Source organism: Catharus ustulatus, chromosome 1 (assembly GCF_009819885.2).
Source record: "Catharus ustulatus isolate bCatUst1 chromosome 1, bCatUst1.pri.v2, whole genome shotgun sequence".
Lineage (NCBI taxonomy): Eukaryota > Metazoa > Chordata > Aves > Passeriformes > Turdidae > Catharus > Catharus ustulatus.
This window is the reverse complement of record NC_046221.1, coordinates 159,059,676-159,087,604: the sequence shown is the minus strand read 5'-3', so window position 1 is coordinate 159,087,604 and position 27,929 is coordinate 159,059,676. Positions and strand designations below refer to the sequence as shown.

General features: G+C 42.2%; 1 protein-coding gene across 1 annotated transcript in view; it reads left to right on the top strand.

Moving 5' to 3' along the window:
* COL22A1 (collagen type XXII alpha 1 chain) overlaps positions 1-27,929 on the top strand; it is a 231,592-nt gene that overhangs the window by 135,545 nt on the left and 68,118 nt on the right. The window contains exons 19-28 of the mRNA XM_033078454.1: positions 3,978-4,013; positions 5,492-5,521; positions 6,429-6,482; positions 7,869-7,922; positions 15,070-15,123; positions 23,661-23,714; positions 24,075-24,128; positions 25,104-25,157; positions 26,327-26,380; positions 26,770-26,805. Coding sequence (XP_032934345.1) covers positions 3,978-4,013; positions 5,492-5,521; positions 6,429-6,482; positions 7,869-7,922; positions 15,070-15,123; positions 23,661-23,714; positions 24,075-24,128; positions 25,104-25,157; positions 26,327-26,380; positions 26,770-26,805 — 480 coding nt within the window. The remainder of the gene's footprint in view (positions 1-3,977; positions 4,014-5,491; positions 5,522-6,428; positions 6,483-7,868; positions 7,923-15,069; positions 15,124-23,660; positions 23,715-24,074; positions 24,129-25,103; positions 25,158-26,326; positions 26,381-26,769; positions 26,806-27,929) is intronic.

The following is a 27,929-nucleotide window of genomic DNA, read 5'->3' as shown; positions in this document are numbered from 1 at the left end:
CTCGTTCCCTGTGCGCAGTGCCGCACCACGTGGATATCGCAGGGGTTTTAGACAATTGCCCACCCTTGCTGCTGCCTGTCGCGCGATACTCTCAGCCAAGCTGTCCGGGGAAGATGGTACCTGGACCCCATCAGCAGCCACAGATTCCCACCATGGAGTACGTGGCGCTAGCTCTTGGTGGCCTCTGGCCATGGGATCCACGGACCGTGCTCTGTCTCTGGGAGAACACGCAGGGGCTGCTGAGGCTGCTGGCAGAGGGGGCAGCTGGACCCTTGCCGAGGCTGCTCTTGCCTTTTTCTCTTTCCAGGGAGGTGTCACAGTCAGTGGAGGCCCATGGAGGGGCGGCAAGTCTGACACAGACAACCTTTGTGGCCGTGTCACTGTGCCGCTGTGGGGCAGTGAATGCCCTCCCTCCAGGCTGTCCTCCTGTTTGTAATATCCTGCGGTGTACCCAGAGGTGACCGGTCTGGGGAGCCTCACATCCCATTGGAGGGGTGTGATGGTTGTCCAGGTGACTTGCTGAGCTGCCTGTGGCTGCCTGTAGGTCACCTGTGGGAAGCAGGGGGAGGTGTGAGATGGAGGCTGCTGTGCCGCACAGCGTCCCCCCCTGCATATTTGCAAGCCTGGCCCTGTCCCCAAGGGCAGTGCTGGCCCCAGCAGCCAGGCTGGGCTGGGTTCCCAGCTGCACTCGTAGTCTCTGGGGCATTGCTGCACTTTGGCTTCCCCAGCACAGGCTGCTCCCCAGAGCAAGGCGTGGTGCCAGGCCTGGCTGGCACTCTCTGCCCCCAGCCCTCCCCCAGGTGCCACTGCAGCCTCTCCCTCCATCCCCATCCCTCACCTGTCGCCGCTTGGACAGCAGCGGCTGCCCCTCACGGGGCTGGCAGTGGGCGTTCGCCTCCTGCCTCCTGGACATTTTGGCAGTGCTCTGAAGAACACTGGCCAAGGGCACCCAAGAGAGCTGCTGCCTCCTCAGAGAGCTGCTCTCGTGGGAGTGACAACATGAGGGGTTTGGCCCTCCAAGAGTCCTCTGTGTCACAGCACTGACCCATGTCACAATGGCCTCCGGGCACGATGCAACCGCGGGTCACAAAGGCCTGGTGGGCACGGCCCCCCCTTGTCAAGGAGGCCTGGCCCTTTCCATGGACATGCACTTCTCTAAGAGTTTTTGGCTTTTCCATAGAGACATGCTTGGTAGCAAGGGTGTTGTTTAGGCCTTTGGCCTTTGCCTACGCTTGTTCCTCTTCTGCTGTTCTCCCTATTCCCACCTTTTGTGTTCCTCACCTGAACATCCCCAAAGAAGCCCTGTTCCCTGCCAAACTACTTTTCCCAGCCAGCCCATCATGTGTCCCACCCCTTGGCCCCACACCTCGTGTAGAAAGAGAATTAGGAGTGTAAAAGCTTTGTTAGCACTTCATCTGGCTGCTACCATAACGGATAATAAAGAGTGTTGGTTTGTAAAGATTAACAAAGGAGTGACAAGGAAAATCTTCGTTCTTTTTTGGATGTGAGAAGGGAATATGGTTACAGAGGTTCAACTGGCAGATCAATCCTCCAGAGGACAAGCAGTGACCTGAGCCAAAAGATAGGGTCAGGGAGCAGAGCAGAGGCCCTGTAATCCAGGAGGGAATCATTAGTGACCTGCAGAGCCACTGAGACACTGACAAGTCTATGGGGCTGGCAAGGAGTCCCCCAGGGGTGCTGAGGTAGCCAGCGGCTGGGCTCACAAAGCCGCTCTTTGTCCTTTTTTATCAGTCCTGGACAGTCACGAGGTCCCACCTGGCTGGAGGTGCCAAATGTGACTGCCATGCCCAAGCAGGGCTGCAGGGAGCATGAGGGGAACTGCTGGGCACGTCAGCCTGACTCAGGGCCCAGCAAGGTTCTGGAGCAGATCATGGTGAGGGGATCACACGGCCCACACGGGACAGCCAAGGGATCAGGCCCAGCCAGTGTAGGTTTAGGAAAGGCAGGTCCTGCCTGACCAACCTGATGTTTTTTGATGAGTAAGTGACCTGCCTCGGGTCTGGGGAGACGTTGTGCGTGGAGTCTCTCTGGACTTGAGCAAAGCCTTTGACTTTGCCTCCCTCAGCAGAATCCTGGAAAAGTCGTCAGCCCAGGGCATGGGCAGGCACACTCTTTGCTGGGTTCAGAACTGTCAAGATTGCTGGGCACAGAGAGTGGCTGTGAATGGTGCTGCATCCAGTTGGCATTTGGTCACTTGTGGTGTCCTCTGGATCCAGTCCTGTTCAGTGTCCGTCCTGCTGACGTGGTCATAGGAATTGAGGGTACCTTCATTAGTAAATTGGTGAGAACACCAAGTTGGTGGGGGTGTTTACATGGTGGAGGGTAGGCTGGCTCAATTGGGGAATATCGATGGTCTGGCTGGATAGTGCAATGCTGAGTTGTCTGAAGAGCCAGGCCTGGCTTCTGCTCTCATGTCCCAAGAAGCCTTTACAGTGTCCCAGGCTAGGGGTACAGTGGCTGGAAATCTGCCCTGCAGGAAAGGCCCTGGGTGTGTTTTGGCCAGCAGTGTCGAAATGTGAGCTGGCATGTGCCCAGGTGGGCAAGGGGGCTGGTGGCCTCCTGGCCTTTTGTGTCAGCACTAGTGTGGCCAGCAGGACCAGGGCAGTGATTGTCCCCTCTGTGCTGGGCACAGTTCTGGGCTCCTCATGAAAGGAAAAAGACTGAGGTGCCATAGTGCTTTTTCTAGAAAGGCAGTGTAGTTGATGAAGGATCTAAAGAGTAAGTCTCATAAAGGGTTGCTGTGGGAGCTGGGTGTTTTTTGGGGAAATGGAGGCTTGGGGGATGGGGACGCTTCTTGCTCTTTCCATCTCCCTGTAGGAGGCTGTACCCTGTTGGGATTGGTCTCTATTCTCTGGCAACCAGCAACCAGACAAGTGAAAATGGCCTCAAGCTATGCTAGAGAACATTCATGTTGGACTGCAGGAAGAATTCATTAACTGCAAGGTTTATCAGGCATTGGAAGGTTCTGTCCAGGGAGGTGGTGGAGTAACCATCACTGGAAATGTTCAATAAACAACTGAATGTGGCAGTGCTCTGGTCTTTTTGTCATGGTGGTGTTCAGTCAAAAGTTCAACTCAGTGGCCTTGGAAGTCTTTTCAACATTAATGTTTCTGTGATTCTATCTTTAAGATCCCTTCCAACCCAAACCATTCTATGATGCCCTGAATAAATAACAAAGAGTAACTGAATTTAAGAGAAAAAATATGAAAGATGCTGTGTCATTCAGAAATCTACATGAGTAATGAATAAAGAGAGTGTGGAAGGAAGCAATGTGATAAATTTAACACCAGTCTGTACCTCAAGTAAAGGACAAACCTTCTGTATGCACAGCCTTAAAGCATAATAAATGCTGGACATTGCCAGAGAAAAATGAACTGCAACAAATTGATGGTGTAGATGGCAATAAATCATGGGAAGAGGGAGTAGCATCCCAGTGTCCTGCAACCACTATAGCATGATTTGCTCTATAAAATTACTTGAGGGAAATGGTACCAGTTCTCACTTTTTTTGCAGTTATTTTGGTTACTAACAAACAGAAGCATTTTGACCTGCTAAATATCTGTCCCCTTGGGGGTCTGTTAGGGATCTAAGCATCACTTTGTTTGTGTGGTAAGTGTACAGAGCAAATGCAAGATTTTTTGAAGCACATATCCAATGCTATTGCACATCCAATGGATCATTCATTTTAAGTCACTGAATATCATTAAAATGCATGTAAAATATCACAGTAACACAGAACACAATCTATTTCTGCACGTACTCATCTGCAGAGCAAAGAAAACAGATTTGACATTGTGTGTCCAGATCTATTAATTATGAGATAGTATTGAAAATAAGAATGTACAGCAACAGTTGGAAAACATGCTCAGGATGTTGCTTTGAGTTTGCACTGTTGTGTATTGTGCCATGTTGAGTTCTATGGATGTTTTTTTCATTTCTTTTGTGTTTCCCTGCAGGGTGAACCAGGACTTCCAGGGTTGCCTGGCACTTCAGTAAGAATTTTTTTTTAGTTTTCCCAAACTTTGTATCATTATTGCACCAGAAGAGAAAGTGGACATGCAGTATGGGAGGATCTCACCAAGAAATGTTCTTAAATACTTTTGATTTTGGGTTTTTTTTAAAGGAAGTTTTAAAAAGTAAAGACTTTTGATGAAGGAATGTGGCAAGTTCCTAGGAGGAGATGCTCTGCCACAATTTTGGGAGATTGTGAGGTGTGAAGACCAGTACTTGAGGCAATGAAAGCATTGCCTCAAGTGCATGAGACAGAGCAAGACTGTGACAGGACTGTGTGGTTTCTGGCAGTTGTTGAGTAGATTCCAAGTGGCCTTTGGTATACAGAGCCTGTAAAAGTTACAAAAGCAAATGAAATTTCAGTATTGAGTAGCTGAGTGTCCCTGACATGGACTGAGCGTAAGAGCTGGGGCAGGAGAAGGAAAAGGCAGTTTATGATGAGAGGGAATGATCTTTCCTTGGCTACTACCTAGAAAATAAGGAATGTTAGACAACTAGGAATTGATGTGCTGAAATCGGGAAAGCACTCATGAAAAAATTAAACAAAGCAGAAGAGCGGGGTTTATCTTCCCTGTGGCACTAGTTCAACATCCTTTGTGCATCTCTGTGCCTTCAGCAGTGTCTTCACTGATGCCAGAGACATCTCCAACAGGGATGTAAGATGTCCAGAGACTAGTATTGTCTGTATGAAGAGGTCATCTCTGAGTGAATGGAGAAAGATTTACCACTAAGTATGCAAAGGATAGGTGTAGAACTGAGTTCAGTATGGGCTGGCAAGAAACCAGTTAGGAAGTATCCCTTTAACTTTCAAAACAAAAAAAATCAAATTAGGAAATAGCACTCTTCAACTAATGGCAAGAATGAGAGGCTCCCTGGTAATCACAGCAAAGTCAGCAGGCAATTCCCTTACTCAAAATGTGGTAGAAAGTAAAACAATTAGAAAAAGAAAACTATGATAAAACCAGCCTATTTGGGTAAGAACATTTTGTTGTCCTGCTTAAATGTGGTGTGAATGATGGGACAGCAATTACCAAGACATTTTGAAAAATGTGTGTAACACCTGAAAATGAGTTTAACTGATGGGGCATATCCCAAGCCAGTCTGCTTGCTATGTGATTCCTTCTGCATTCAATAGATCTTTGTGATTTAGAATAAAACAAGATATGGGGAATTTACTAACTTGTTTATATAATGAGATAATTAATTAAGTTCTTACTGTTTATACAGCCACCCAAATCACTTCACTGGTGAGAGAAAACCTTGTGTCAGTCTGACCTCTTTAAATATAAGGCATGTCCCAGCCTGCAATAGGATTTGTTGAGGAGCTATAGGAGTTATCATACAACTTAAAGGAACAGCAAGGGGAGAAAAATACCCTGTGGGGGCCCATCATAGCTCTGGTACCTTCTGCCTTGTATTTACTCTTTCTATCCTTTCTGACTCTACATTTCTATTGCAGGTGCATATTGAAGGCATAAAAGGAGAGGAAGTAAGAGAGACTCAATATCTCTTCTTTCATTGCAAGGATATTTTAATGTAATTCTGTTGCCTGTTAGGTTAGATTTTTCTTTAAAATAGTACTTTAAAGGGAAGCATTATCAGGACACTGAGAAAGAAGTTTTCCTATTTACTGTGGAGAAAATAACCAAGAAAGGAAAAAGGGCAATGCAATTTCCATGTGTAGTTAATTTTACATCAATGAGAATTATGAATTGTAAAGTCAGCTATGCAATTATTTAAGGACAGGGATGTATTAATGTTAATGTTACTGTATTTGAGTTTTTTGCCTAGTTTGAATCTGAGCACTCAAATGGTGGGGGGAGGGGGCATATCCATTGTGTCAGTCTGTTAGTTCTATGTATTATATATATATATATATATATATATATATATATTTAAACTGTGGTTTTATTTGTTGGTAGATCCCTAATTTGCATTTAGCTGCTACTTAATACAATTGTATGCATCATGTAAATGATACTTTAAAGCCCTTCAGAGTTCTGTAGGCTTGGGGGAAATGCTGGTGGAAGCTGCATATGCAAAAACTGCTCTTCTCCACCAACAAACTCCAACCTAGAGTGTTTTAGTGGAATATCCACAATATCCCACTGTCTTCAGTAGAGTTACTACCTTTGAAAAATAGAGAACCAGATACGCCTAAGTGCCTGTTGAGTGTGGGTGGATCAGTCTGTCTGCAGTCTAGGGAGTGCTGATCATTTGAGTAACCAGAGATTAAGGAGAAAACCAGCTGATCTCTGCACTGGTTCTTCAGGACTTGTGGGGAAAGTGGAGGTATAGGTCCTGTGAAGACAGAAAATATGTCTAATGTGCCCACACACATTTTCATAAAGGTATTTTAACACTTTTTTTTTTAAAAAAAACAAACATTCCTCTAGGGAAAGCCTGGGCCACGAGGACCACAAGGCCAGCCTGGACTTCCTGGACCTCCAGTAAGTTATTTCTCTCACTACTACTTGTACTTTCAGAAGCTGAAACTCAGGCTGGAGTGAGGCATACCAAAATCTTCTACATTGTCCGGGCTCTAAAATGTTAAAATAGTGCCTACAGCCTCCAGTTTTCTTCATTGCTGAGATGAGGTGTGCTGTGGATGGTCTGTCTGAAATCTAAATTGTGACAACCAGAACAGGGGCAGACTTTGCCTTAAGGCTGTTGTCATGCAGGACCTGACTGTTTTTTTGTTTCTAATGTCCTGAAGAGCTGTATGAGCATTCAGCACAGCTCAGAGAAGCACTGACTGATAACTATAAGCTGTCGTGTCATGAAGGTCAGAGAATAGTTGCTGTCAAAGGGCTTCGTATTAGGCCACAAGATCGTGGCTGAAATATTTTCTGCATGAAAACTAAGATGTTCAGGTTAGCACCAATAAAAAGGCAGATGACCATGGCTTAAGTCCTTGGGAAAACCCTTCAGTAGTGGTGTGTAAAAAATCACCCCCAGAATCCTCCAGTTCCAGAAAGTTCCCTGCTTCCCTTGTTATCATTGGTTCCTTTTTGCTGCAAAATTTCAATATTCCTAATTGCCCTTCCCTATTGGACATCCTCCCTAAACTCCACCCTAATTCTTCCCCTCCTCCAAGTTTATGAATCCCCTGACATGCCCTAACACCTACTTTTTACCATTTTGCTCTTATGCATGGATCAAGCCTGCCTGTACCATCTTTCTTGGTTTGTTCAGTACAAACTTCTTGGCTTACCTTTTGTTATTTTCTAATACTAAAGTTTTTTAGTTCCAAATCAGATCAGATTTTCTTTCTGCATAAAATCGCAGTTAAGTGAAGCCTCTGGCCCCAATAGCCATGCTAGGAAGGATTGGAGGCTACACTAAGAATTGAGTATGTGTGTTTATATTTCAACACAATTTTTACAACCGTTTGTACATGCCAACATTCTTAGTTCTGACTTAAATTGTAGCTTATTCTAGTTGTATTTTACGACCCAGCTCTGCAGGAGGTCTCAGTTCAGACTGTCACTGCTGCCTCATTTGCAAACACTCTGTATTTCCTCTCTTTTGAATTGCTTGTTGTGTTTCACTGTTGATTGGCTTTTGTAGAATTGATGGCATTGTGAAGATGAGTTACTTAGCAAAATCTGGTTTGTATTATGTGATTTAAATAGAGTTGTGTGCTCTGTATTTAATCAGGGCATTGTCACTTTATCTTGTTTACTTATTCTCTTCTGCTCACAGGACAACATAATTATCAGGTAAGAGCTGTCTGGGTAGCCATGCAGTAATGGTAGCACAAAACAGCTAGGAAATCATATATAGTTCACTAGTTTTGGTGACTCTGTTAACTTTTTAAACTTTCACTTTTAAAGGGAGAGCCTGGTCTGGAAGGCAAGCCTGGAGTCCCTGGTTTGCCAGGTCAAAGGGTGAGTTGCTTTTTTTATTTAATCTGAATCTCAGGTGACTCAGGACTGTTTTGTTCAAAAAGGTTTGCTACCTTCACCGACCTGACATATACTTGTCTACTTATGTAAGAATCCTGAGGTCCAGATCCTTTCCTATATCCTCATTTATGGTCCAGGAACCTTCACCACCTCTTGGAGTCAACAGTTTGAATGCCGTGCAGGTTGTTTCTTTCCATGTGCTCTCCTGTATTTAAATTTTCTCCTTAATGCTAAGGGGTTGCTTGATATGACTCTGAGTATTCAGAATCACTACCAATGTGGTCAGTTTGAAATTTCAGACAAATTTTGTTGTCCTGGAAGTCAAATGAGTGTAAAGATTCTTGAAACACATACTATTTTCTGTTCTGTTTGGTCTCTACTCAAAAAGAGGGTCCCCAAAGATGGTAGCTGGAGCCTAGTTTTCATATGCATGAAAAAATACTGGATTTTCTCTGACATGGAATTATGTCTTCACATATTTAAGTACTGCTAAAAGGTGAATTTCACAGTGGGCCTGATATTATTACACTCACGTTCTGAACCTGCTTTTCCTTGTTCGAGCCTGTTCATACAAAGAATGTCTCACTAGACAATACAGAATCAGAATATCCCGAGCTGGAAGGCACAGATCAGGATTATTGGGTCCAACCCTTTCAGGCCTTGCACAGGGCAGCCTCCAGAATCCCACCATGTTCCTGACAGTATTGTTCAAATCTTGAACTCTGGCAGGCTTGGTGGTGTAATCACTGCCCTGGGGAGCCTGTTCCAGTGCTCAGCCACACTCCATGTGAAAAACCTTCTCCTGCTATCCAGCCTAAACCTCCCCCAACTCAGCTTCATGCTGTTTGCTCACGTCCTGTCACAGGTCACCAGATAGGAGATCAGTGCCTCACAAGGAAGCTATAATGCAGTCTCCCATCAGTCTCCTCCAGGCTGAACAGATCAAGTGTCCTCAGCCTCTCCTTGTAAGGGTATTTTGTTTGTGGAATTGGAGCTGGTGGGTGGGGACAGGGGTGTGGCTTTGCCTGCAGATACAAGACTTTAACCTAGAGCTATGGGACATGGAGGAACCTGTCCAGACAAGGTGCTTGTTGCCCTTCTCTGGGTGCTCTCTCATACCTTTAAATTTTCCTTATGTTGTGGCACCCTGAACTGCCCCCAGCACTTGAGGTGAGGCCACCCCAGTGCAGAGCAGGACAGTCCCCTTCCTTGCCAGGTTGGTGATGCTGTCCCTCATGCCCCCAGGACAGGGCTGACCCTCCTGTCTGCCAGGGCACTGCAGGCTCACGTTCAATTTTCCACTGACCAGGATCCCCGGGTCCTGTCCCACAGCTGCTTCCCATCCAGGGCTGCCCATCCCAGGTGCAGAATCCAGCACTATGGATTCACACCAATTACCCTACAGCTGGTGACTGCCCAGTCTGTTTGTCAAGGTCTCTCTTCAGGGCCTCTTTGCCCTCAAGGATCTCAACAAATAAGCGTGGAGCTGAGATACCTGCTTAGTGTTTTTAGAGGCAGTCACTTGGGTCACAGTGCTGCTGTTTAATGGGTCACTTTTTAAAGTGGCCACAGAGACTTGATGATAGCTCGCTCCTTAAAGGAGATCATGGGGTTTGTCTGCAGTGCTTTGAGTGCTGTTATCAGCCTGTGTGAGAACCTGTGAGCATAGGAGGGTGATGAGCAAACAACAGTCCAGGGAAAAAATATACTCTGCTAAGAGGTTTTCTACAGACTCTCCATTGGATTGCGTGCTATTAAATGTAGCTGTAAGCATGAATTTTAGGAGTCTTCTCCTTGGGGAGATAGTGCACGCAGCCTTTAGTTGGTCCTTCAGTGCTTACTTGTTTTCTTGTAATTTCTCAGATGTTAGAAAATACCACTCTAGCAAATAACTCTGCAGTGCTTTGCTTTTAAGTTGGTAAGTTAGGAATTATCCTGGTTTTAAAGCCTGGTGTGAAATGTTGTTTCTTGAATAAGATTAATAGAGCATATTAGCTGGGTAAAGGACAGTGATCTGTCAGGATTTGCAGCAGGACAGAAAATGCTCCTGTTAATGATCATTTGATTATAGATGTCATTTGATCTGTTCTGTCTTTGAATTTTGCCCTACACTCTGTTGTGTCTGGCTAGTTAGACTTCTCCTAAGGGTCTTTATTAATCATCAAGCATCTTAGATGAATAGAAATATTTTTTTAATTGTGGGCCATTATTCAATGACTAAATTCATGAGATGAATCAAAGTAATGAGCTTGGTGGATCTACACAGATCCCATCTGGGGGCAGGAGGTTACAATTCTGATCTGAACCAAGCAACTGGATTGTGTTCTTTTTATTACTCAAAAGTGTCTGGCACCTGATGTCTTCATTTTGACAATGATATCCTCACGTCAGGAGCACACTGTGTGAAGAGAAATGCTTTGCTATTCTCATGTGACCTGTAGACCTTTGAGTGGCAGACAATACTGTCCTGATTTTATTAAAACTGCCTGAAAAAGAGCTCTGAGACTCTGCTTTCACTTTTAGGATGATTTTGTGGTTTTCTTCTCTCTTGCTGTCCTTTTTCTGGTGTCAAATTGAAGAGAGTTAAAGTGCTTTGGTCCTTCTGTTAAGTCTTTGATACCTGAATTATTGAAATATTTGTTGGAAATAAAACCAATCTTTTTCTTGATAGACACAAAGGTGCAGATGTATGATGGGCTCTTGGAAAGCACACAGGTCTGTGGCCAGTACAGCCTAAACATAGGGTTCTTCTGAAGTGTACTCAATAATTCTGATTTCAAGAATTTGCCTCTTTTTTAAATGTTACAAGTTCTTTCAAGTGATTGAAATTTCAGAAAGAGACGAAGAAAAAACATTTATTCTGCAGCAGTCATGAGGTAGGAGCTATCTAGACCATTTTGAGTTTGATGTGCTTGAATGCAGCTTAGTTTTATAAAATTAAACTGATAAAATCTGTCCAAGTTCAAGGTACAATCACTACAAAACAAAAAATAATACAGGAGTCTTATGGGGTAGTGAGAATAATCTTATGAAAAGAAAATTAATGGAAAATATGTTTATTATATAGTAGTATTTAGTGGATGTACTTCTCCATATTTAAGACTAAGTGTACATAATTCAGGCAGATTAATAATAGTAATAATAAAGATAATAATTAATAGTTAAAACTGGGAACTCCTGGGTTCAGGGTACACCCTCCACCCAGAGGAGCAGTGTTCAGGTCAATGTCAATGCAGGAAAGGTCTGTCCTTCGCAGATGTCCTGGGAGAGATAAAGTTATCAGATCTCTGGAGGGCTGCTGAGCTCTTCCTGTGTTTGATGGAAGAAATACAGGTATTGGACTTTCTATTCTTGACCCATCTCTCACATGAGTGGATTGTTGCATATGATTTTCCTGTTCAGGCCAGTCACAACTTGAATTTGGAAGTCAAAACTATTTCAACTCTTACTTCTGTGTGTATGAATTGCCCTGGATTTGAACCACTTTAAGCTCCCAGGATCCAAGGGAAGGAGAGAGCTGCCTGGTAACTCCAGGGTGAAATGGGTAAATAATGCAGGAGAGAGAGGAGATTAAGGTTTAATATTAAGATTAAGACTAGAATATTAAGTAGGCTTTTTGGAAGGAGACTTAAGGTGTGATCTCTCTCAATGTCCAGAAGTCCTTGTAACCCTTAACTTTGCCACAACTTCCCCAATAATCAACCGTGATCTGGCCAGCCATGGTGGTATTTTCATCCCCAAGCAGTGGATACAACTCTCACTTCAAAATTTACTGCTATCTAATGCATTTGGAGACTGCAAAAGGCTGGTGCCTTCAGGGAGCTCAGACATTGATTGACACTGCTGGATTTCTTCTGGTTTCTCTAGTAATGCAGAGGTAAAAAGACTGGATGAAATGGGTAATCTTAGTATCCCATCTAGGTTACAGGGGAGACAATTGGCATTTAAGCTAGCAGTCATATTAATTCACAACTAAAGCTGTTTTCTGTGTACTTTGTACCAAATCCACCTCTGTTCCTGGGCCAAACCTCAGAGAAAAACATGTTAAGAAAGTAAATAGGCATTCTGGCTATTGTACAGCAAGATAGGAAAGATTCTTGGGCTGTGGTACCTTTCAGAATTTCCCCTCCAGCAGAGTGGAAACAATATTTGTCCTCAGTTTCCTGTCTTCTGTATAGTAGATATCTTTCCGATGGATGGTTGTATTCACATTTATTTGTGGGTGTTTGAAGTGTTCAGATGACTTTGCCTGCACTGTCAAAGTTCAGCCATGCAGAAGTCAAACTGTAAGCAAGTTAACAAAATAAAGGAAAAGGGATTGATGCCATAAACTAAATTTTGATTGAAACTGTAATTTTCAGTGAGGTAAATACATGAATTTCCATTAAAACACACATTTTTAAATGTGCTTTTGTTCAAATTGCTGATAGTGGCAGATAGGACATATGTCATTGTCAAAGGATACTAAACCTTATAGACTTACCTGATTCTTACTGTAGGTAGCAGAGCATAATTTTTGTGTTTCTCTATCATACTATTAGGCAGTGTGACGTTTCACAGAATTTTGCTTTCAGGTATAATTTCTCCCAGCAATTACTTCTGTCCTTTACAGACAGACTATAATGCTTTGGAGCAAATCTGTTGAAGCTGGGTTTCAGCTAACCTCCAAGTGGCCCACAGGTCCCCTTCACAATGGGAAACCTCTCTGTCTGTATAATTATGTGCTGCTTTAAGGGATTTCTTAATGTTTTGAAAAGCACTGAAGTTTCTCAGCATCATACCCAAGGAAAGAATGAACAGCTCCTCTTGCATCTCTCATTGCTGCCACAGATCAGTGTTCTGGGCATCAGTCTGGAGACAGAGCAGTTGGTTGGTGGGACATAAAGGAATAATAACACTGTTTTGATGGACACAATTAAGGATGCTTCCTATGTACCTGGTGCCAAATCCACTTCTGTTCCTGAGACCAAGCCTCAGAGAAAAACATTTCAACATCTCCCTTTTGAGGAAAAGTGAGGGAGCTGGGTGTGTTCAGTCTGGAGAAGTGATGACTGAGGGGGGACCTTGTCAAGGTCTGTCAGTGTCTGCAGGGAGGGGTCAGAGCCTGGGCCAGGCTCTGCTCAGTGTGCCCAGCAGTGGGACAAGAGGCAACAGGCAGAAGCTGATGCACAGGGAGTTCCACCTAACGATGAGGAAGAATTTCTGTAGTGAAGTGACTGAGCACTGGGGTCTCCCTCACTGGAGATATTCTAGAATTGTCTGCACCCAGTCTTGTGCCTGTGCTCTGGGATGGTCCTGCCTGAGCAGGGGGGTTGGACCAGATGACCTGCTGTGGTGACTTCCAGTGTGATCATTCTGGGATTCTGGGATTCTGTTCTGGCCTCAGTGTTGTAACTCTGGAAGTTACCACCTTGGTGTGTAGCTCCCACATGGACAGGAAGCTGGAGGTGGCTCTTCTCCTATGTCTGGCCCCACACACCACATCCTGTATGCTTTATTCATAAGCTTACTTATTTATTTAAATGAGTATTTTAACAGTGTCCTCTGCATGGTCATCTTGGCAGTGGGCAAAATAATCATCTTTAACTAGAAAGCATGTTGAATCACGTGGTGATATGAGTCCTTCAAATTAAAAATGAGCTCTTGTAGGCTTTGACAAGAAAAGAAATGATGGATTTTGGAAAAGTAGAAGGAACATTTATAAATAGTGGGAGTATATAATTCAAATTTTTATTAATAGCAAGTCCTGTAAATGATTACAAATTCCTTCTGATACCTGAGGACCCTATACTCACTCCCTTAATACTCTTCTTAAATTCTTCTGTATTTGACTGCTGATTTTCATTGTTTTGGGGTGGAGGGTTGTTGGGATTTTTTTTAATGAGGAAAATAATTAAAATAACTGATTCTGACACACCAGCTAATAAATCTCAGTCACAGCTGAGGAAAATGTGATGAAAACTTGTTTTGTTTTTGATGGTTTAGATTTTTCATTCATTTAAATCAGCAGAAAGCTGTTGTTCCTAGATGCTGTTTCTGCACATCTCTCAATGAAGAAAACTAAAAGGAAAATTTTATATATGATCCTTCACATTATCAGAGACATTACACTTTGTTAATTATATTTTCCTTCTAAAAATAAAACCAGTCTGAATGAGAAGTAGAATTGAGGGAGGAAAAAGTTTGTCTCTCAGACTCCTCTTGTATCCTTCTACTATATTACTAACAGCCTGAGAAATATTAATGATTCAGTGTGAATTACATATGAGGGAAGAAGAGATCATTTTTATAAAATATGTGACTTACTTAAAGTAACACAGCAAGTCACCTGTTGGGTTAAGAAACAAATCCAACCTTTGCCTTAAGTTCAATGCTTACTCCATCCTTTCTTCCTCGTTTTTCTCATGTAGGATTTTTTCCTTTTGAATTATTTGAGATCAAACCCATGGGGACACAGAGCTCCAGCATCCATACAGGTGACCTTGTCTCAGGGTTGTACTCCAGCTCTTGGCATGTCCTTGCCTTGCACCAGTGGAGTTCAGATTCCTTTGAAGGGATATTTGTTACTTGCAGAAGAGTCAGTGAGCTCTGCCCTTTGGAGCTAATGCCACCTTTACTTAGAAATGCCTCATGGGTTCCTGTTTCCCAGCTTAGAGATTGTGGATCTTTTCTGTTCAACCACGCACCAGACTTCCTAATTATTTTATTTCTTAATGCACAAAGCAGTGCAAGGGACCAGAGGGACACTGCTTTGCATCTCAGCCCATGTTTACACTTAGCACCTCCCTTGGCTGCATCTCAGCACCATGACTTCCTTACCCCTCTGCAGGGGGAAGCCAGGTGGGATTGCAGAGTGTAGGACATGCCATGATGTGTGACAACATTATGTGATGCATGAGAACACAATTGAGAACTCTCAACTTTATGACTGTTGTCAAAGTTTGGGAGATACAGGATTGTCAAAGATAACTGGGGTTTCATTTCCAAATGGTGTCATCTTCATTTCTAGCTTTTGTGTTTTGTGTACCCACGTTATGTTGATTTACCAGTTTGGAGGTGAAAGACTTTGGATAATCAATAGCAGCCTTTGGTCTGCTTCCTAATATGTGCTCCTCTGTTGAACATGCAGGGTAAAAAGGGAGAACCAGGATTCCCAGGAATCAATGGTCTGATTGGCCCTCAGGTAAGCAATGATTTCTTCAATCTCCTATAATATGTGTAAAACCAGATTTAGTGGCAGCGGGGACACGGAGCCACTCAGTGCAGCATGTATGATCTTCTTTGTATTGTGTTTGAAGTTCATGTTTCTCCTTTTAAGATCCAAATAACTTATCTTGTTGAGATTGAGAGATGTCTGTCTGTCTAACAGCCATTAATTTTACCTTTCAGAGTTTTTCAACATCTTTCAGCCAGGACAGCTGTGTTGTATGGGATTTCCCCACTGCTTGTGCTTAGAGCAGCATCATTCCAGAGAGAAATCACTGGATTGTGTTGTGTGAGGAAGGGGGATAGCTGAAGTTAATGACCCCTTAATTCCTTCGTTTTAAAGCTTTTGGCTAATTAAAGCTCCAGTTGCACCATAACATCATATGGGCAAAACACTGTGGCTTATGTTAAGAATTGTCAGAGAGGATTTAGCTCCGCCATGGATCAGCCCATTTGGCCCTGTGTTATTATAATTACACTGAAACCTCTGACTTAGTTTCCTGCTAACTTTGCAGACAAATTCAGCAGACCTGAATCACTTTGTAGGGGTCACTCCTGCAATAAGAAAAATATCCATGGGAATGTCCTAAAGCAGGAAAGGTACAACCTCACATTGAGCTGACCACTCAGAATAAAACTGAGCGTTTCATTTGTTCCCCTTTCAATGGTAAACTAACAAACTGGACTGTGGCTTTAGGACTGTGTTTCAATAATTGCTAAAGTTTGGGGAAGAATGATGAGCTTCCATTGCTACAGCTGTTGGTGATGTATTGCAACAAGCAGCACAGTGCTAGACAGCAGATACTGATTGCTCATGTATTTGTGCTGGCAATTTATGTCCTTGTAACCAGGAGAAATGATCTAGAAGTGGTTTGTGTGACAGGAGTTTTGTATAGAGCTGCTAACACATCTGTGGAGAGTGTCTGAGAGGTAATCCAAGGGCTTGAGGCCCTGTGCAGACGAAGTCCCTTGTGTCCAGCAGCAAACCTTGTCCTGCAGAACACCACTCAATACTGGTTTACATATTTTAAGACTTTTTTTCCTTCGGTACATTTTCTAATTTGCATGTATTTCAGCAGCAGCCTGCAAGAATTAAGATAGTGTTTCAAATGGATTTAAAAGAGTTTAGAGTCATAGAATATTCTGGGTTTGAAGGAACCCATAAAGATCATCAAGTCCAGCTCCTGGTCCTGCACAGGACAGCCCAAGAATCCCTTCCTGTGCCTCAGAGGGTACAAGAACACTTCTTGAATTCTTGGATCATTGAGTCCAACACCTTGCTTTTGTTGTGTTATTTTTCTTAAGTTGGTTGGTTGTTGTTTTTGGATTTTTTTTCCTTTCATTTTGGAGGAAGATTTTTATCCATGTATTATTTTTAAGATACCTGACAGTATCCATCCAAACAATGTCATGCTTACTTGGCTCAAGTTCCCCGCAAATTAAATATATATATGTATGTGTTAGCAATTTTATAAATGTATCTACAAAAATTGCTGACATAGGATTAAGTAATTTTTCTTTTTTGCACAAGCTAAAAAACGTTAGCAAATTTTATGTTAATTAAAACTGCACAAAATGCTTGCCCCATCAAGGGATACTTAAATTGACTTTTCCTCCAAGCTAACTTAATGAAAGGTAAAATATTGTTCCTATTCCTGTAGTGGCACTCTATTCTGGACATATTACTGCAGATTTACATATTTCTCTTTAAGGAAAATGCTTACATTCACTTTGTGACAAAACTACTTTTCAGCTTAACAGCACTTTTTGTAGCATTAGATTTTTAAAGCATTTTATCAGCTTTTTTTTCTTTTTTCTCTTTTTTTTTCCTTAATTAGACTATGCCACAAAAATGCAAAATGCCCAGGAAGAAAAGTGGTTTTCTTACTCTGTAGGACAATCTGTGTCAGCTGTTCCTGTGCTGTCCCCATGGTGTTGAGGGACAGCTGATTTGAGTTGGCTGCCCATTATCTAAATTAGGACAAGAAAATAGATTCCCTTTCCTCTGCAGTTTTAAATTTATGTCTGCTTTTGTTTTCTGACCTGATTGCCCACATTGATACCTCCATGGACGAGAGGAAGGGGTTATAGGAGCTTTAGAAGGCTCATTGTTGCTGAAGGACACAGGAAAGATCTTCTGAAGTTGTTATTGGGCTTTGTCACGCTCAGTCCAACTGAGAAACCACAGAAGATCAGGCAGCTGTGCAAGGGAACTTGCTTTTGAGGGCTACTCTTGTGGGTCCCTTCCAGCTCAGGACTCTGTGATTCTGTGGTCCAGTGATGAACTGCAGCTGAGATAAGTCAGTCTGAGTCTCAAGGACCATTTAAGAGATAATTTAAATGTCAGACCCTGAAGCAGCATCTAGGAGGCAACTTCCCTGCTAGACTGGGGATGTTTTGTGACAATAAGGTAGCTTTGTCTCTCTTTGCACACACCAACTCAAACCAAATGATAATATAAAAATATTTTAAAATATTTATTTCTCCTTCCAAATTAGCTGTGGTGGTGAACTTATCCATCTGTGTATTTGTTTCATGTTGCCTGATCAGCACCTTTTAAAATGAGCTTTTATTTTCTATTCATCTTTGCAACATCATTAAGCCATGGAATAGAAGCTCTAGATTTTTTTCCCCTCTGGACTTGAACAATTTTCTGGCAGCAAGGACGCAGACACCTGAACTTGTAATGTGCTTATGTTGTTATTGTTTATTTGTACCATTTTAGTGTCCAGGAACCTTAATCATAGGCCCAACTTTTATTGCAGTAGGATGTTCAAATGCAGACTGAAAAATGAGCATTTCTGCAGAGAACTTTCAGCTGAAATTGTTGGCTCAGGCACTCTGAGCTGTATCACTGAGTTACCAGGGCTGGGGTTTGGCTCCATTTTTGGGTTAAGAATGGAGATGCTCCTGTTGATGAAGATCCAATTAATATCATTAATGGATCCTGAAGCTCTTTTATAACAGACCCCTACAAAAGGGCCACTGAGCCACTCTTGTTCTCCCTGAGCTGAGTGGGTACTTGCTGGCCACCTGTGAGACAGCAAAACACATCAGAAGTCTTTGAGATTTAAAGAAAAATGCCTTACCTCTGCCTTGCAATACCTCTGGGCTGTTACTGGGCTTGCCTTGTGCTAGATAACCTGGTGGTGTAAGACCTCAGAGGAAGACCAGTACAAGTTGTACCTGTTATGATCCTGGCTGGCAGTGATTTAATTAGTATAGGCTTGCCTGTAGGGTGTGAGCTCAAGCCTAGCTTTTCTTAAGTAATTCAGGAAATAAATAATCTCCTCTGAAATGCACAGTGTCCTTAAAGTCCTTTTTATAATGCAAGTTAATACTGCAAAGTGTAAGGAAAGGATGTGGGCCCCAGCTGCAAAGCTCAGATTGAATTCAAACTTTGCCAGTGCTGCTTGGAATTGGAAGATACTGCTCAGAGCAATCTTTAATAAGATCTATACCTTTAAAAAATAAATTAAAAATGTCTTCACCGGTGAGAATTACTAATAGTGCTGAAACAAAAGACATTAAAGGAGGATTTTTTAGTTGTTTTTTTCTCATTTGCTGCACTGAGTCAGTAAACCAACTCCAAGCAAACACATGGGGAAATAAATCTTCCTCTGCAGACAAAAGAGATCATGTCCATAGCTTACAGTAAGTGATTAAATTAAACAAATACTGCCTTGCACTGGAAGCAGGTAACTCTCCTAGAGGGAGTGCTATGTACAAAGTCAACTTTATTCTGTACTTTTGAAGAACTGCAAAGACAGTTCTGAGAATTTTTTGTTGACAGAACTTTTATTTTAAATTTAATGTTGGTACTCCTGTTCCAATGCCACCTGATGAAATGAACAGAGACTGGGTCTGGGTTTGAATTATGGCACTGTCACTGATGCTGAGTACTGGACATGCATTGTAGACAAATGCTCAGATCTGTTGGCTCTTCAGACTTTGATTTTTAGTATCATCAGCAACAGCTTTTTTTATATGTTCTCTTAGCTTTTTATTGATTTGTAAGGCAGGATTTAAGCAGAAAAATAAACACAGTGCTCTAATCCAGCATTGCAGAAAATATCTCAGTAATAATTTCCATTTTAGATTGGATATAAGGAAAAATTAATTCACTGAAAGGGTGGTCAAGCATTAAAATAGGCTGTCCAGGGAAGTGGTAGAATCACTGTCCCTGGAGCTATTTAAAAGAAGTGGCACTTAGAGATGTGGTTTGGCAGTGGCTGTGGCAGCCCTACGTTAATGGTTGGACTCGAGGATGAGGTCTTTTCCAACCATAATGATTCTCTGATTGTATAATTCCAGTTCACAGCAGAAGTGGCTGGGGTGAGAAATGAAAAGCAGATTTGAGGAGCTGATCCTGAAATCTGCTCAGATGCTGTGGAGGGGAGGTGGAGCACTGGAGTAGCAAAGGACATAGTGAGATGTGGGCTGCTCCACAAAACTGGCTGCAACAGCTTCATTTCAGATGGGAAAGGAATGAAGGAAAGACAACACAGAGCCAACAGGAAGGGTCTGTGGGGTCTTTCTGGGAGGGGAAATTGTGGGGAATGTCTATGAAGTGGAGAAGAGAGAGTGGAAGAGAAAGGCTGTCAGTCCCTCAGTTACTCATTTTGCTCTCATTTTGGCAGCAGACAGAATTCTCCTGCATGTCCCTGTTTCTTGTTTGTAAACCTGGCACACTGCATTAACAACCCAGACCAGAATCTGTTTTAATATGGGTTAAGGGCTTATCTAAACCTTTGTCATCCAGAATCCAGACAACAGCATGGGATAATACACAGAAAATATGTTTGTGTAGGCTTTGCCTTCAGGTGTCTGGGAAAGCCATCAGACTTCAGTTTTCATTGTGGAATGCTATTTGTTCACCTCCCTTTAAGACTTAGTCATCCCTCTTTCATGGAAAAGAAATTTAGGCCAAGCAGCCTCTGATGGAGTCACAGACAAAGGTTTCTGTTCCTTCTCAGAGCCTCCTTAGGGGGTGCACAACCTAAATCTTAAAATCCCTGCCTTTCCCAGCCCATCTTCCAGCAGGGTACACTGAAAGAGGAGAGCACTGGAGAGTGGATTCTGGAGGACAGACACAGCTGTGTCTCCAATATGAACAGTGTCAGATTTCTTTCCTGAGCATTGTCACTGCATTACATTGCCTAAGGAATGGGTCTGGATGAAACAAGCCTGAAAAATCCACCCTCCACAATGTTTTTAGATGTCCTATCCCAAACCACACACAATATTTAGATTTTGGATTTTAATGAACATTTGAAATATTTTTGTTTCAGAACAACAGTTTGGAAATATTCTGGTCTGAGCATTTTAATAAAAAATTCCATGTTTTGCATTTGTTTTCCAAAGTGAGTTTGTGTAGATCTGTTTTAAAATCAAGTTTTCATGTATCAGTTTTTGCTTTAACATGTACAAAGCACACACCAGAGTGTATGTCAGCCAGAAAAAAAAACCATACACACTGTGATTATTTTCTTCTGGTTCAGGGTTTTAACAGGACAACACTGTAGTCTAGATTTGGGATAGGGACTCTGATCTGTATAATTCATCAAATAGTCATTGAAAAGGTGTTTGTATAAATCAGGTGCTTCAATCTGGATTCACTTAAAAATGGAAGCAAAGAAAACAGATGGTGAGAGATTTTTTGAAGTAAACATTACACACAGTCCTACTGTTGTAGTTTTATGAGTTTTTTAAAATATAAATAGATTCTGTCAGTTTGGTGAATTCTAATATTTAAAAATAATATCACTTGCTCTGAATTATACTCAGAAATCAAAAGAAGAGCTGAAATATGAGATGTTGATACAAGTGAAACAGAAATTCTCTGCAGAGCAGCAAAAGGGAATGCTCTATAATGGATATTTATGATGTATTTCTGCCATTTTATTTCACTTTGTCCCATCCCTTGCTGTAGCCCAGGCTGGAGAAAGCAGGAAGCCCAGTAGTGTAGTAGATGCACTGCTGTGTGCAGTCAGCTGGAGCAGGCTGCCAGCACCCTGAGCATCTCCAGGGGATACTGCTGGCTACTCCAAAAAACTGTACTTTCTGTGCCCACCTCAGAGAAGATTTTATCAGAAGAGCTTCCCATTAGTGGGTGTAGCGTTTGTAGTACAACACATGGTGAGGCTACCTGTAAACCAGTTTGGGCATGATATCCTGGGTGATTATCTCTTGGAGGACAATTGAATTATTAGTGGCAATTTAGGGAAAGGATCAGTGGGATTCAATTTCAGGACTTAAGGTTGCATGAGGTTATTGTGGTCTAGCATATGGAAAGTTGAAGAGAGTGATTGGAAATTATCTTGGATAGTGAGAATACCAAGAGTTACTGGGAGAAAGAGTTGGGATGAGGAGGATGTAGCACTTCCCATTTTAGGGATTGCACTGGTTGCTGACAGATTACTGGAGTAAGACTTTGCTTTTAGATCAGATTGATCCCTGCCAATTCACTGTGTGGGTAACACATCATAACTGGGATTGCTTGGGCTGAGACTGGCTCCTGAGTGGAGATTTCCCCTCCTGATAGAAGTTCTTGTTGTAGGGCTAGGAAGGATATGTGTTTCTTGGTGGGAGACAGTTCATTTACTGACAGAAAGAGAACAAAATTAAATCATTAGGAAGGAGCTGATGGAGTTGTCAAGGAAAGCCTGCAAAGGTAAATGTATACATAGTCCAATCTGAACCAGTTTGTTGTTTTTCTAAAGTTTTATTTTCTTTCCCAGTACTCCCCCATTCTTCATGGAAGTCCCTTCTTGGAGCCCATACCTTCTGTAGGGCCTCTCAGCTATGCCTTGTAGAGGTGGAGTAGGGCCAAGCAGAATTTCCATGTCCTTGGTGTCTGCCCCATCCAGCTATGTCTGCACAAAATTGTGTCTGTGTAGTATTTTCTCTAGTGATGGGCTTATTTGGACTGTTGAGCCTTTTCCTTGAATGGTGAAATGTTTTTAAGTGAAGGATGGTCTTGGACCAAGTATCCCCTGATGGATGTACAATCCTAATGTGCAGGATCCAACTGCAGGACTCCCCAGGAATGAAATCATCAGCATCAGTGCATCTGAAGGCACATGTTTCTGGAGATGTTTTGCTGTGTTCAGATTTGAGGCACTTTACAAGTGAGAGTGTTGTTGACAGGATAACTCCATGTCTGTTCTGAGTTGCAATGAGGCAAGTGCAGCTACAGGATCCTTTCCTGGTCTCTTTGCCCCATCTATTGGTGAGAGATTGTCTAAGCTCCTGGCTGAAGTTAGCAAATGTATTTTATAAGATCACTTGTCTGCCATCTCTGCCAATAATGCCTCAAACAGATCCTCTCCTCGCTTTTTTACACCATTTTCTTCTCAACATCTACATTTTTCATTAAAAACAAATGCTGATATTGATCTGTGGCTCGTAATACCTTTATATTGAATGATGACAGGGAAAATACTGTCTGGCCATTTTCTATCAGTTTCTCAGTTTCAAATCTTTACAGAAGTTTTGGGTGGAGTTGTTTGTTGTTTTTTAAGTACAATCACCCCAGAACTCCTCTTATGCTGAAAACTGAAAATTAATGAGATTTTCATGTTAGAAAGACAGAAAGAGGAAGCCAGAGTAAAATTTCAGCTCAGTCATATATCCATTTCTCACAGTGTTTGTTGAGGTTCTGATCCAAAAATACATTAACGTGTTTCATTCTGAGCATAGAAGAAATCCTGTCTTGTCTACAGGAGAAGCTGGAAGTAACAGACACCTTTGTATCTCAAACAATCTACTAAGATTTGTCAATGCTCTAAACAAATCTCTCATAGAAAGTCAAATTTAGCAATTTTCTTGATGCATAAAAATAGATCCCTCTTTAAATCAGGTGACTGTTGAGACTAAGAGAAGCAGCTGTTGCAGGAAAATGAGTAAGAATGTTGTTTCCAACTGAATGTGTTCATCAAACTATGAGTTTGTGAGGACCTTTTACTACCTGCCAGGTTGATGTCAAGCAAAAAAAATGGTGGCACATTTTGTTTTAAAAGACTTGAGTCATTGCAGCAATTCTCCACACTCTTGGATTCGTTTTTTTACCCCAACCTCCCAAAAAACCCAAGCTGAAACCACAAGCCTGCTCTTTCATTGGTTGCTCTCATAATTTTATTTTTTTTTCAGAAGTAAATTACTCACTTTGAAGCAACGTGAATCAAGGTTAACTTTGGATGCTCCAAGGAATCCCACTGGTCAAGCTTTGTGTTGTAGGGGACCACTGATGGTCTTCAGCTCCTTCTCTGGTACTGGAGTGGAGGATGGAGCTCCCCTTGCAGCAATGGCAGCAGTGGCTTGAGAAGAAGATGATGTTCTATTTGTTCATGGTCCCTTGCTTTGGCATCTTGCACTTTTTGGGCAGAAGTTGAGCAAATAAAGCTCAGTGCTTTTGCCTGTTTCCTACAGGGCCCCTATTACACAGGGGAGGACCTGAGGCTTTCAGGTGCTACCAGAGAATTTGATAAACTGGCTTTGTTTCCTCTCTTGCAGGGACCTCCAGGGCCCCCAGGCGCTGCTGGACCCCCGGGACTGCCTGGGCCACCGGTAAGAGAGCTTGAGGGGTTTTGTTTTATATCAAGGAGAAGAAAAAACAGCTGGAGAAAATTTTAGGTGATGGTTTTCAGAGGAAACAGAGTTAAGGCCTGTGGCAATGTGTGTTTTCTCTTATATTTTCTCTACTGCAAAGCCACAGCTGGTCCTAGAGCATAGCTTCTCCCTGCTGAGCCTTGGAACCACCCTGATGCTTCCTGGGGATAATTCAAAGTCTCCAGGGCTTCCCAAGGCAGTGACCTGACTGCAGTGGAAGGGAAAACTGCACTTCAATTGAAAGCAGCAATCTCCAGTGACATCCCTGCATAGAACAGAAATACTGATTTGTTTTTTTCTCCTGATTTCATTTTTCAGGGATTGCCAGGAGAGATTGGAGTTTCTGGTAAACCTGGACCACCTGGACCAGCTGTAAGTGTTGAGGAACTGGTTCCCTCACCTCAAAGCTCTTCATTACTTCAGATAGCTTAATTCACAAGTCTGCTTTGTTTCCCACACCTTGTCTGCATGCAAGGTTTTAACGTGGGCTCCAATACTGTCACTTTTAATCCAGAAATTAATTTCAGATACCTTTTGTGAATAAGAATTTTACCAGGTGCAGCCCCACTATTCCTATGCAGTTAGATCATTATATTTTTTCTTTATATGATACTTTTCAAGATTCCTTTTGCATTTGACTCAATATTGTTTTTCCAAACCTGGAATTTCCTGAATCAGGCCAAATAACTCATGATTAAAATCTCAGATTTAGCAGAGAGCAGCAATTTCTGTTGGTCTTAAGTTATAAAATCTGAATTATTAAATACTTAGTACAAATTTGCAGTGTGTGTGGATGACACATGGAAAAGGGAAGAAAACTTTATCTCACCATTTTAAATGCATTACAGGAAGTAATTTTAATTCTTATCTTGCTGAACCACTCTGTCACTATGTGCTATATAATTTAATTTAATTTAAAGTGTATATCTACTGTATAAGAAATTACCAAGATTTAAAAGGAGAAGTAGATGCTAAAAAATACTTACAGCTACAGATAATAGGGGCTTATAGAGAATAAGTTAAAATGTAAGTAAGATACATAAAAAATAAAGATCCTCAGTACATAAAAAGCTCTGTACTTGAGTTTCTCTGTGACAATGCTGACATCCAGTGGTCATTCACTAAAACTGGGATATGGGAAGAAAGGGCAGAGCAAATATATACAGAGTGAGAATTTTTGTGCCTTTTGAGACACAGTAGGAAAAAACATCAAAATGCATGAGGGGATTTTCCTTTTATTAAACTTAGATGGGTGGGGGGGGGATGAACTAAGCATAGTTACACTGAGTTTGTTGGTAACAATTTAAAGAACTGGCATTTACAGCTTATGTTGTTCCTCTTGTTTAGGGGCTGCCTGGCAAGGATGGATTTCCAGGGCTTCCAGGGCTCTCAGGTCAAAAGGCAAGTGACACCACAGACACTGGGATTAAGCTACTTACCTGGGCAGATCATTGGGGTGAGCAAGCAAGGGAAGCAGGAAAAACACAGCTGGGCATTGCAAACAATCAGTCAGGAAATCCAGTGACTCTGGAAGTCAAGGCATATATCCAAGGCACAAAGAAGAAGAACAAAGAAGTGTAGCAGGCTCCAAAGATGTTCCTTCCTTTCCTCCCTGAAGGGCTGGAAAGTAGAGATGCAATCCCCCTGAGCCTTCTTTAGGTCTGTGTGGCAGAAAGTTGGTTCTTTATTATTTCCTGCTTCTTATGCCCCAATTGAAAGCTTCTCCAAGTTGTGGCTTGGGAAGATGAGTTGTCTCCTCCATTGTCTCTGCATTGGAAGAAGGGAGATAGTAAATGCAGAGATAGGAGATGCTTGACTTCTCATCCCCCTGCAAATAAGGGTCAAAGAAATGTACCATGTTTTGGCCACGAAGGCCAAACTAGGTTTTGGGGATGATGATTATATTAAAGAAAACAGCTCATAACCATCTGTTTGCTTGGATTACATTAGCAGAGGTTTTCTTTCTTCTGATAATTGATCCTAGGTCTAGCAGAGTCCCCAGCTCCCATTTATTGATGAATAAAGGTGAGGAATTTGCAGCCCATAACATATTTCTGATGTTAAATAAACTTTAGATTTTATCTACACATCTTTGTAGTACTTAGCTCTTCCTAGCTATGTAGCCACATTTCAGCCACTGCAGCCTCTGCTGTCCATGCTGATGCCATCCACATTGGAAGATCAGTTTTAAAGTATTTACACAATGGATCCAGTGGCTAAGGCTCCAGTACCAAAATTTTATGGTTTTAAAAAACACTTTCTAACTTTATAACCCCATACAGTTTGAAGAAACTGAATGGAGGTGGTTTTTCCAGATAATTCACTATGGACATCTTTCATGTTACCGTGATTGTGTTATTGCAGAAATTCTGCAGTAGGGTGCTGCAGGTGTGATTGCAAATGGCACTAGAATGGAAAAACATTACAATAAGCATATTCTCCTATGACTCCATTTACACCCTCAGGCTGATCCTGAGGAGCTGAGTTAAAATATTCCTCACCATTTTATTGCAAATGTGCTGCACAAACACCAGAGTAGTTTGTATATTGACTTCTTGTGTTCCCTGCAGGGAGAACGGGGGGAGAAGGGTGAGGAAGGCTTTCCTGGAAAAGCTGGCCCTAAGGTAAGGGATTGTATTTCATAGTGTGCTGCATCCACTGAGTCAACCAAGGTGTGATTTTGGAAGGTCTTATACTGAAGTCAGGAGAATTAGATTTATCTCAAGTTGGAGACATAAGGGGATGAGTAGATATGGTTCAGTGATTTTCATGGTGTTCCAAAACCCTTGTTTGATGCTCCTCTCTCAAGCCCAAATGTAGGGAGGTCTAACCTGGACCGGTGTTGGCCCCCTGCAGTCTGTGTTCCCAAGCCATCAAAAAGGCAATTTCAGAGCCTTGTGGGATGTAGGAAGAATAAAATGAACCAGTAGGGACCACAGTTTGCCAGTTAGAAAGTGTTCTTACAAAAAGGTCAAGTCCTTACAACGTTATAGATTTGCTTTTGTTTTTCCAGGGTGAACCAGGAAGCCGTGGCCAGCCTGGTGAACAGGTGAGCAAGAAAAACACTCTTAACAACAAACCCTACCTGTCAAAACAGCAAGTGACCACATGAGATAACAAAGCCATTTCCCAGTGACAAGGTCTGGGCATGTAATTTGCATCTGTGATTGAAGGTGCAGCAGTTGTATGGATGGGACTTATGGTTGATCTTAGGGTCTTTTCCAGCCTTAATGATTCTGTGATTGACGGAATAAGGTTACAAGTCTGAGACACAAATTGAGGTTTATTGGGATAAGGCACTCATTAAGTTAATAACAATTACCCCACCCTGAGAGTCTGGATCATACTGCTGCTATTTCAAAAGTCCTTATAATCTACCTTATAGATATCACTCAGTTCCCAGGAAAGTATCCTTACCTGGTATCCCAGGTATCACCCCATACAGGGCTGTTCTGAATTTTACCACCACCTTCCAAGACACTTGTCCCTCTCTCCACACTGATGTTCTCCCCATTTCATAAATGTTCTCTTTCCTGTTGTAAGTTGATAGTGCTGTCCCTGAGAGGACTTAGTATATCCTCTGAATTTTGACATTAAGTTTCTAATAGCAGGTATATGAATGCTGTTTCTTCATTGAGTTGTACACCACCCTCCAGAGACCATTCTGCAGTACATTTCTGTGGTTACAGATGAGAACATCACGTTGGCCTATGTCAGATATTCTACTATAGTTAAGATAGATCAGAAAAATACTTTCTTTTTGTCTGCTTAGTTTTTATGTCTAGAGAAGGAACTGGCTGGGTTTGGTATTAGTTTTTAACAAATCCACACTGGCTGTTTTGCATTACCTTTTTGTCCTTGAGCTCATAAAAACTCACTGATATTTTGCTTCAGAACCTTTTCAGAGGCTAAATTTACACCATTTTTAAACTTTTCCTCTAAATTCTCCTCTGTCACCTTCAATTTTAGATGCACTGATTGTTCTCTGAATCTCTGGAATCGCTGGGATCTCATTGTCATTTCCATTCCTGGAAGTGTCCCAGGCCAGACTGGAGCAGCCTGGTTTAGGGGAAGGTGTCCCTGCCCATGGCAGGGGTTTGGAACTAGAAGATCTTTAGGGTCCCTTCCAACCCAAACCATTTTATGACTCCATGATAGCCAGGATCCCACAGT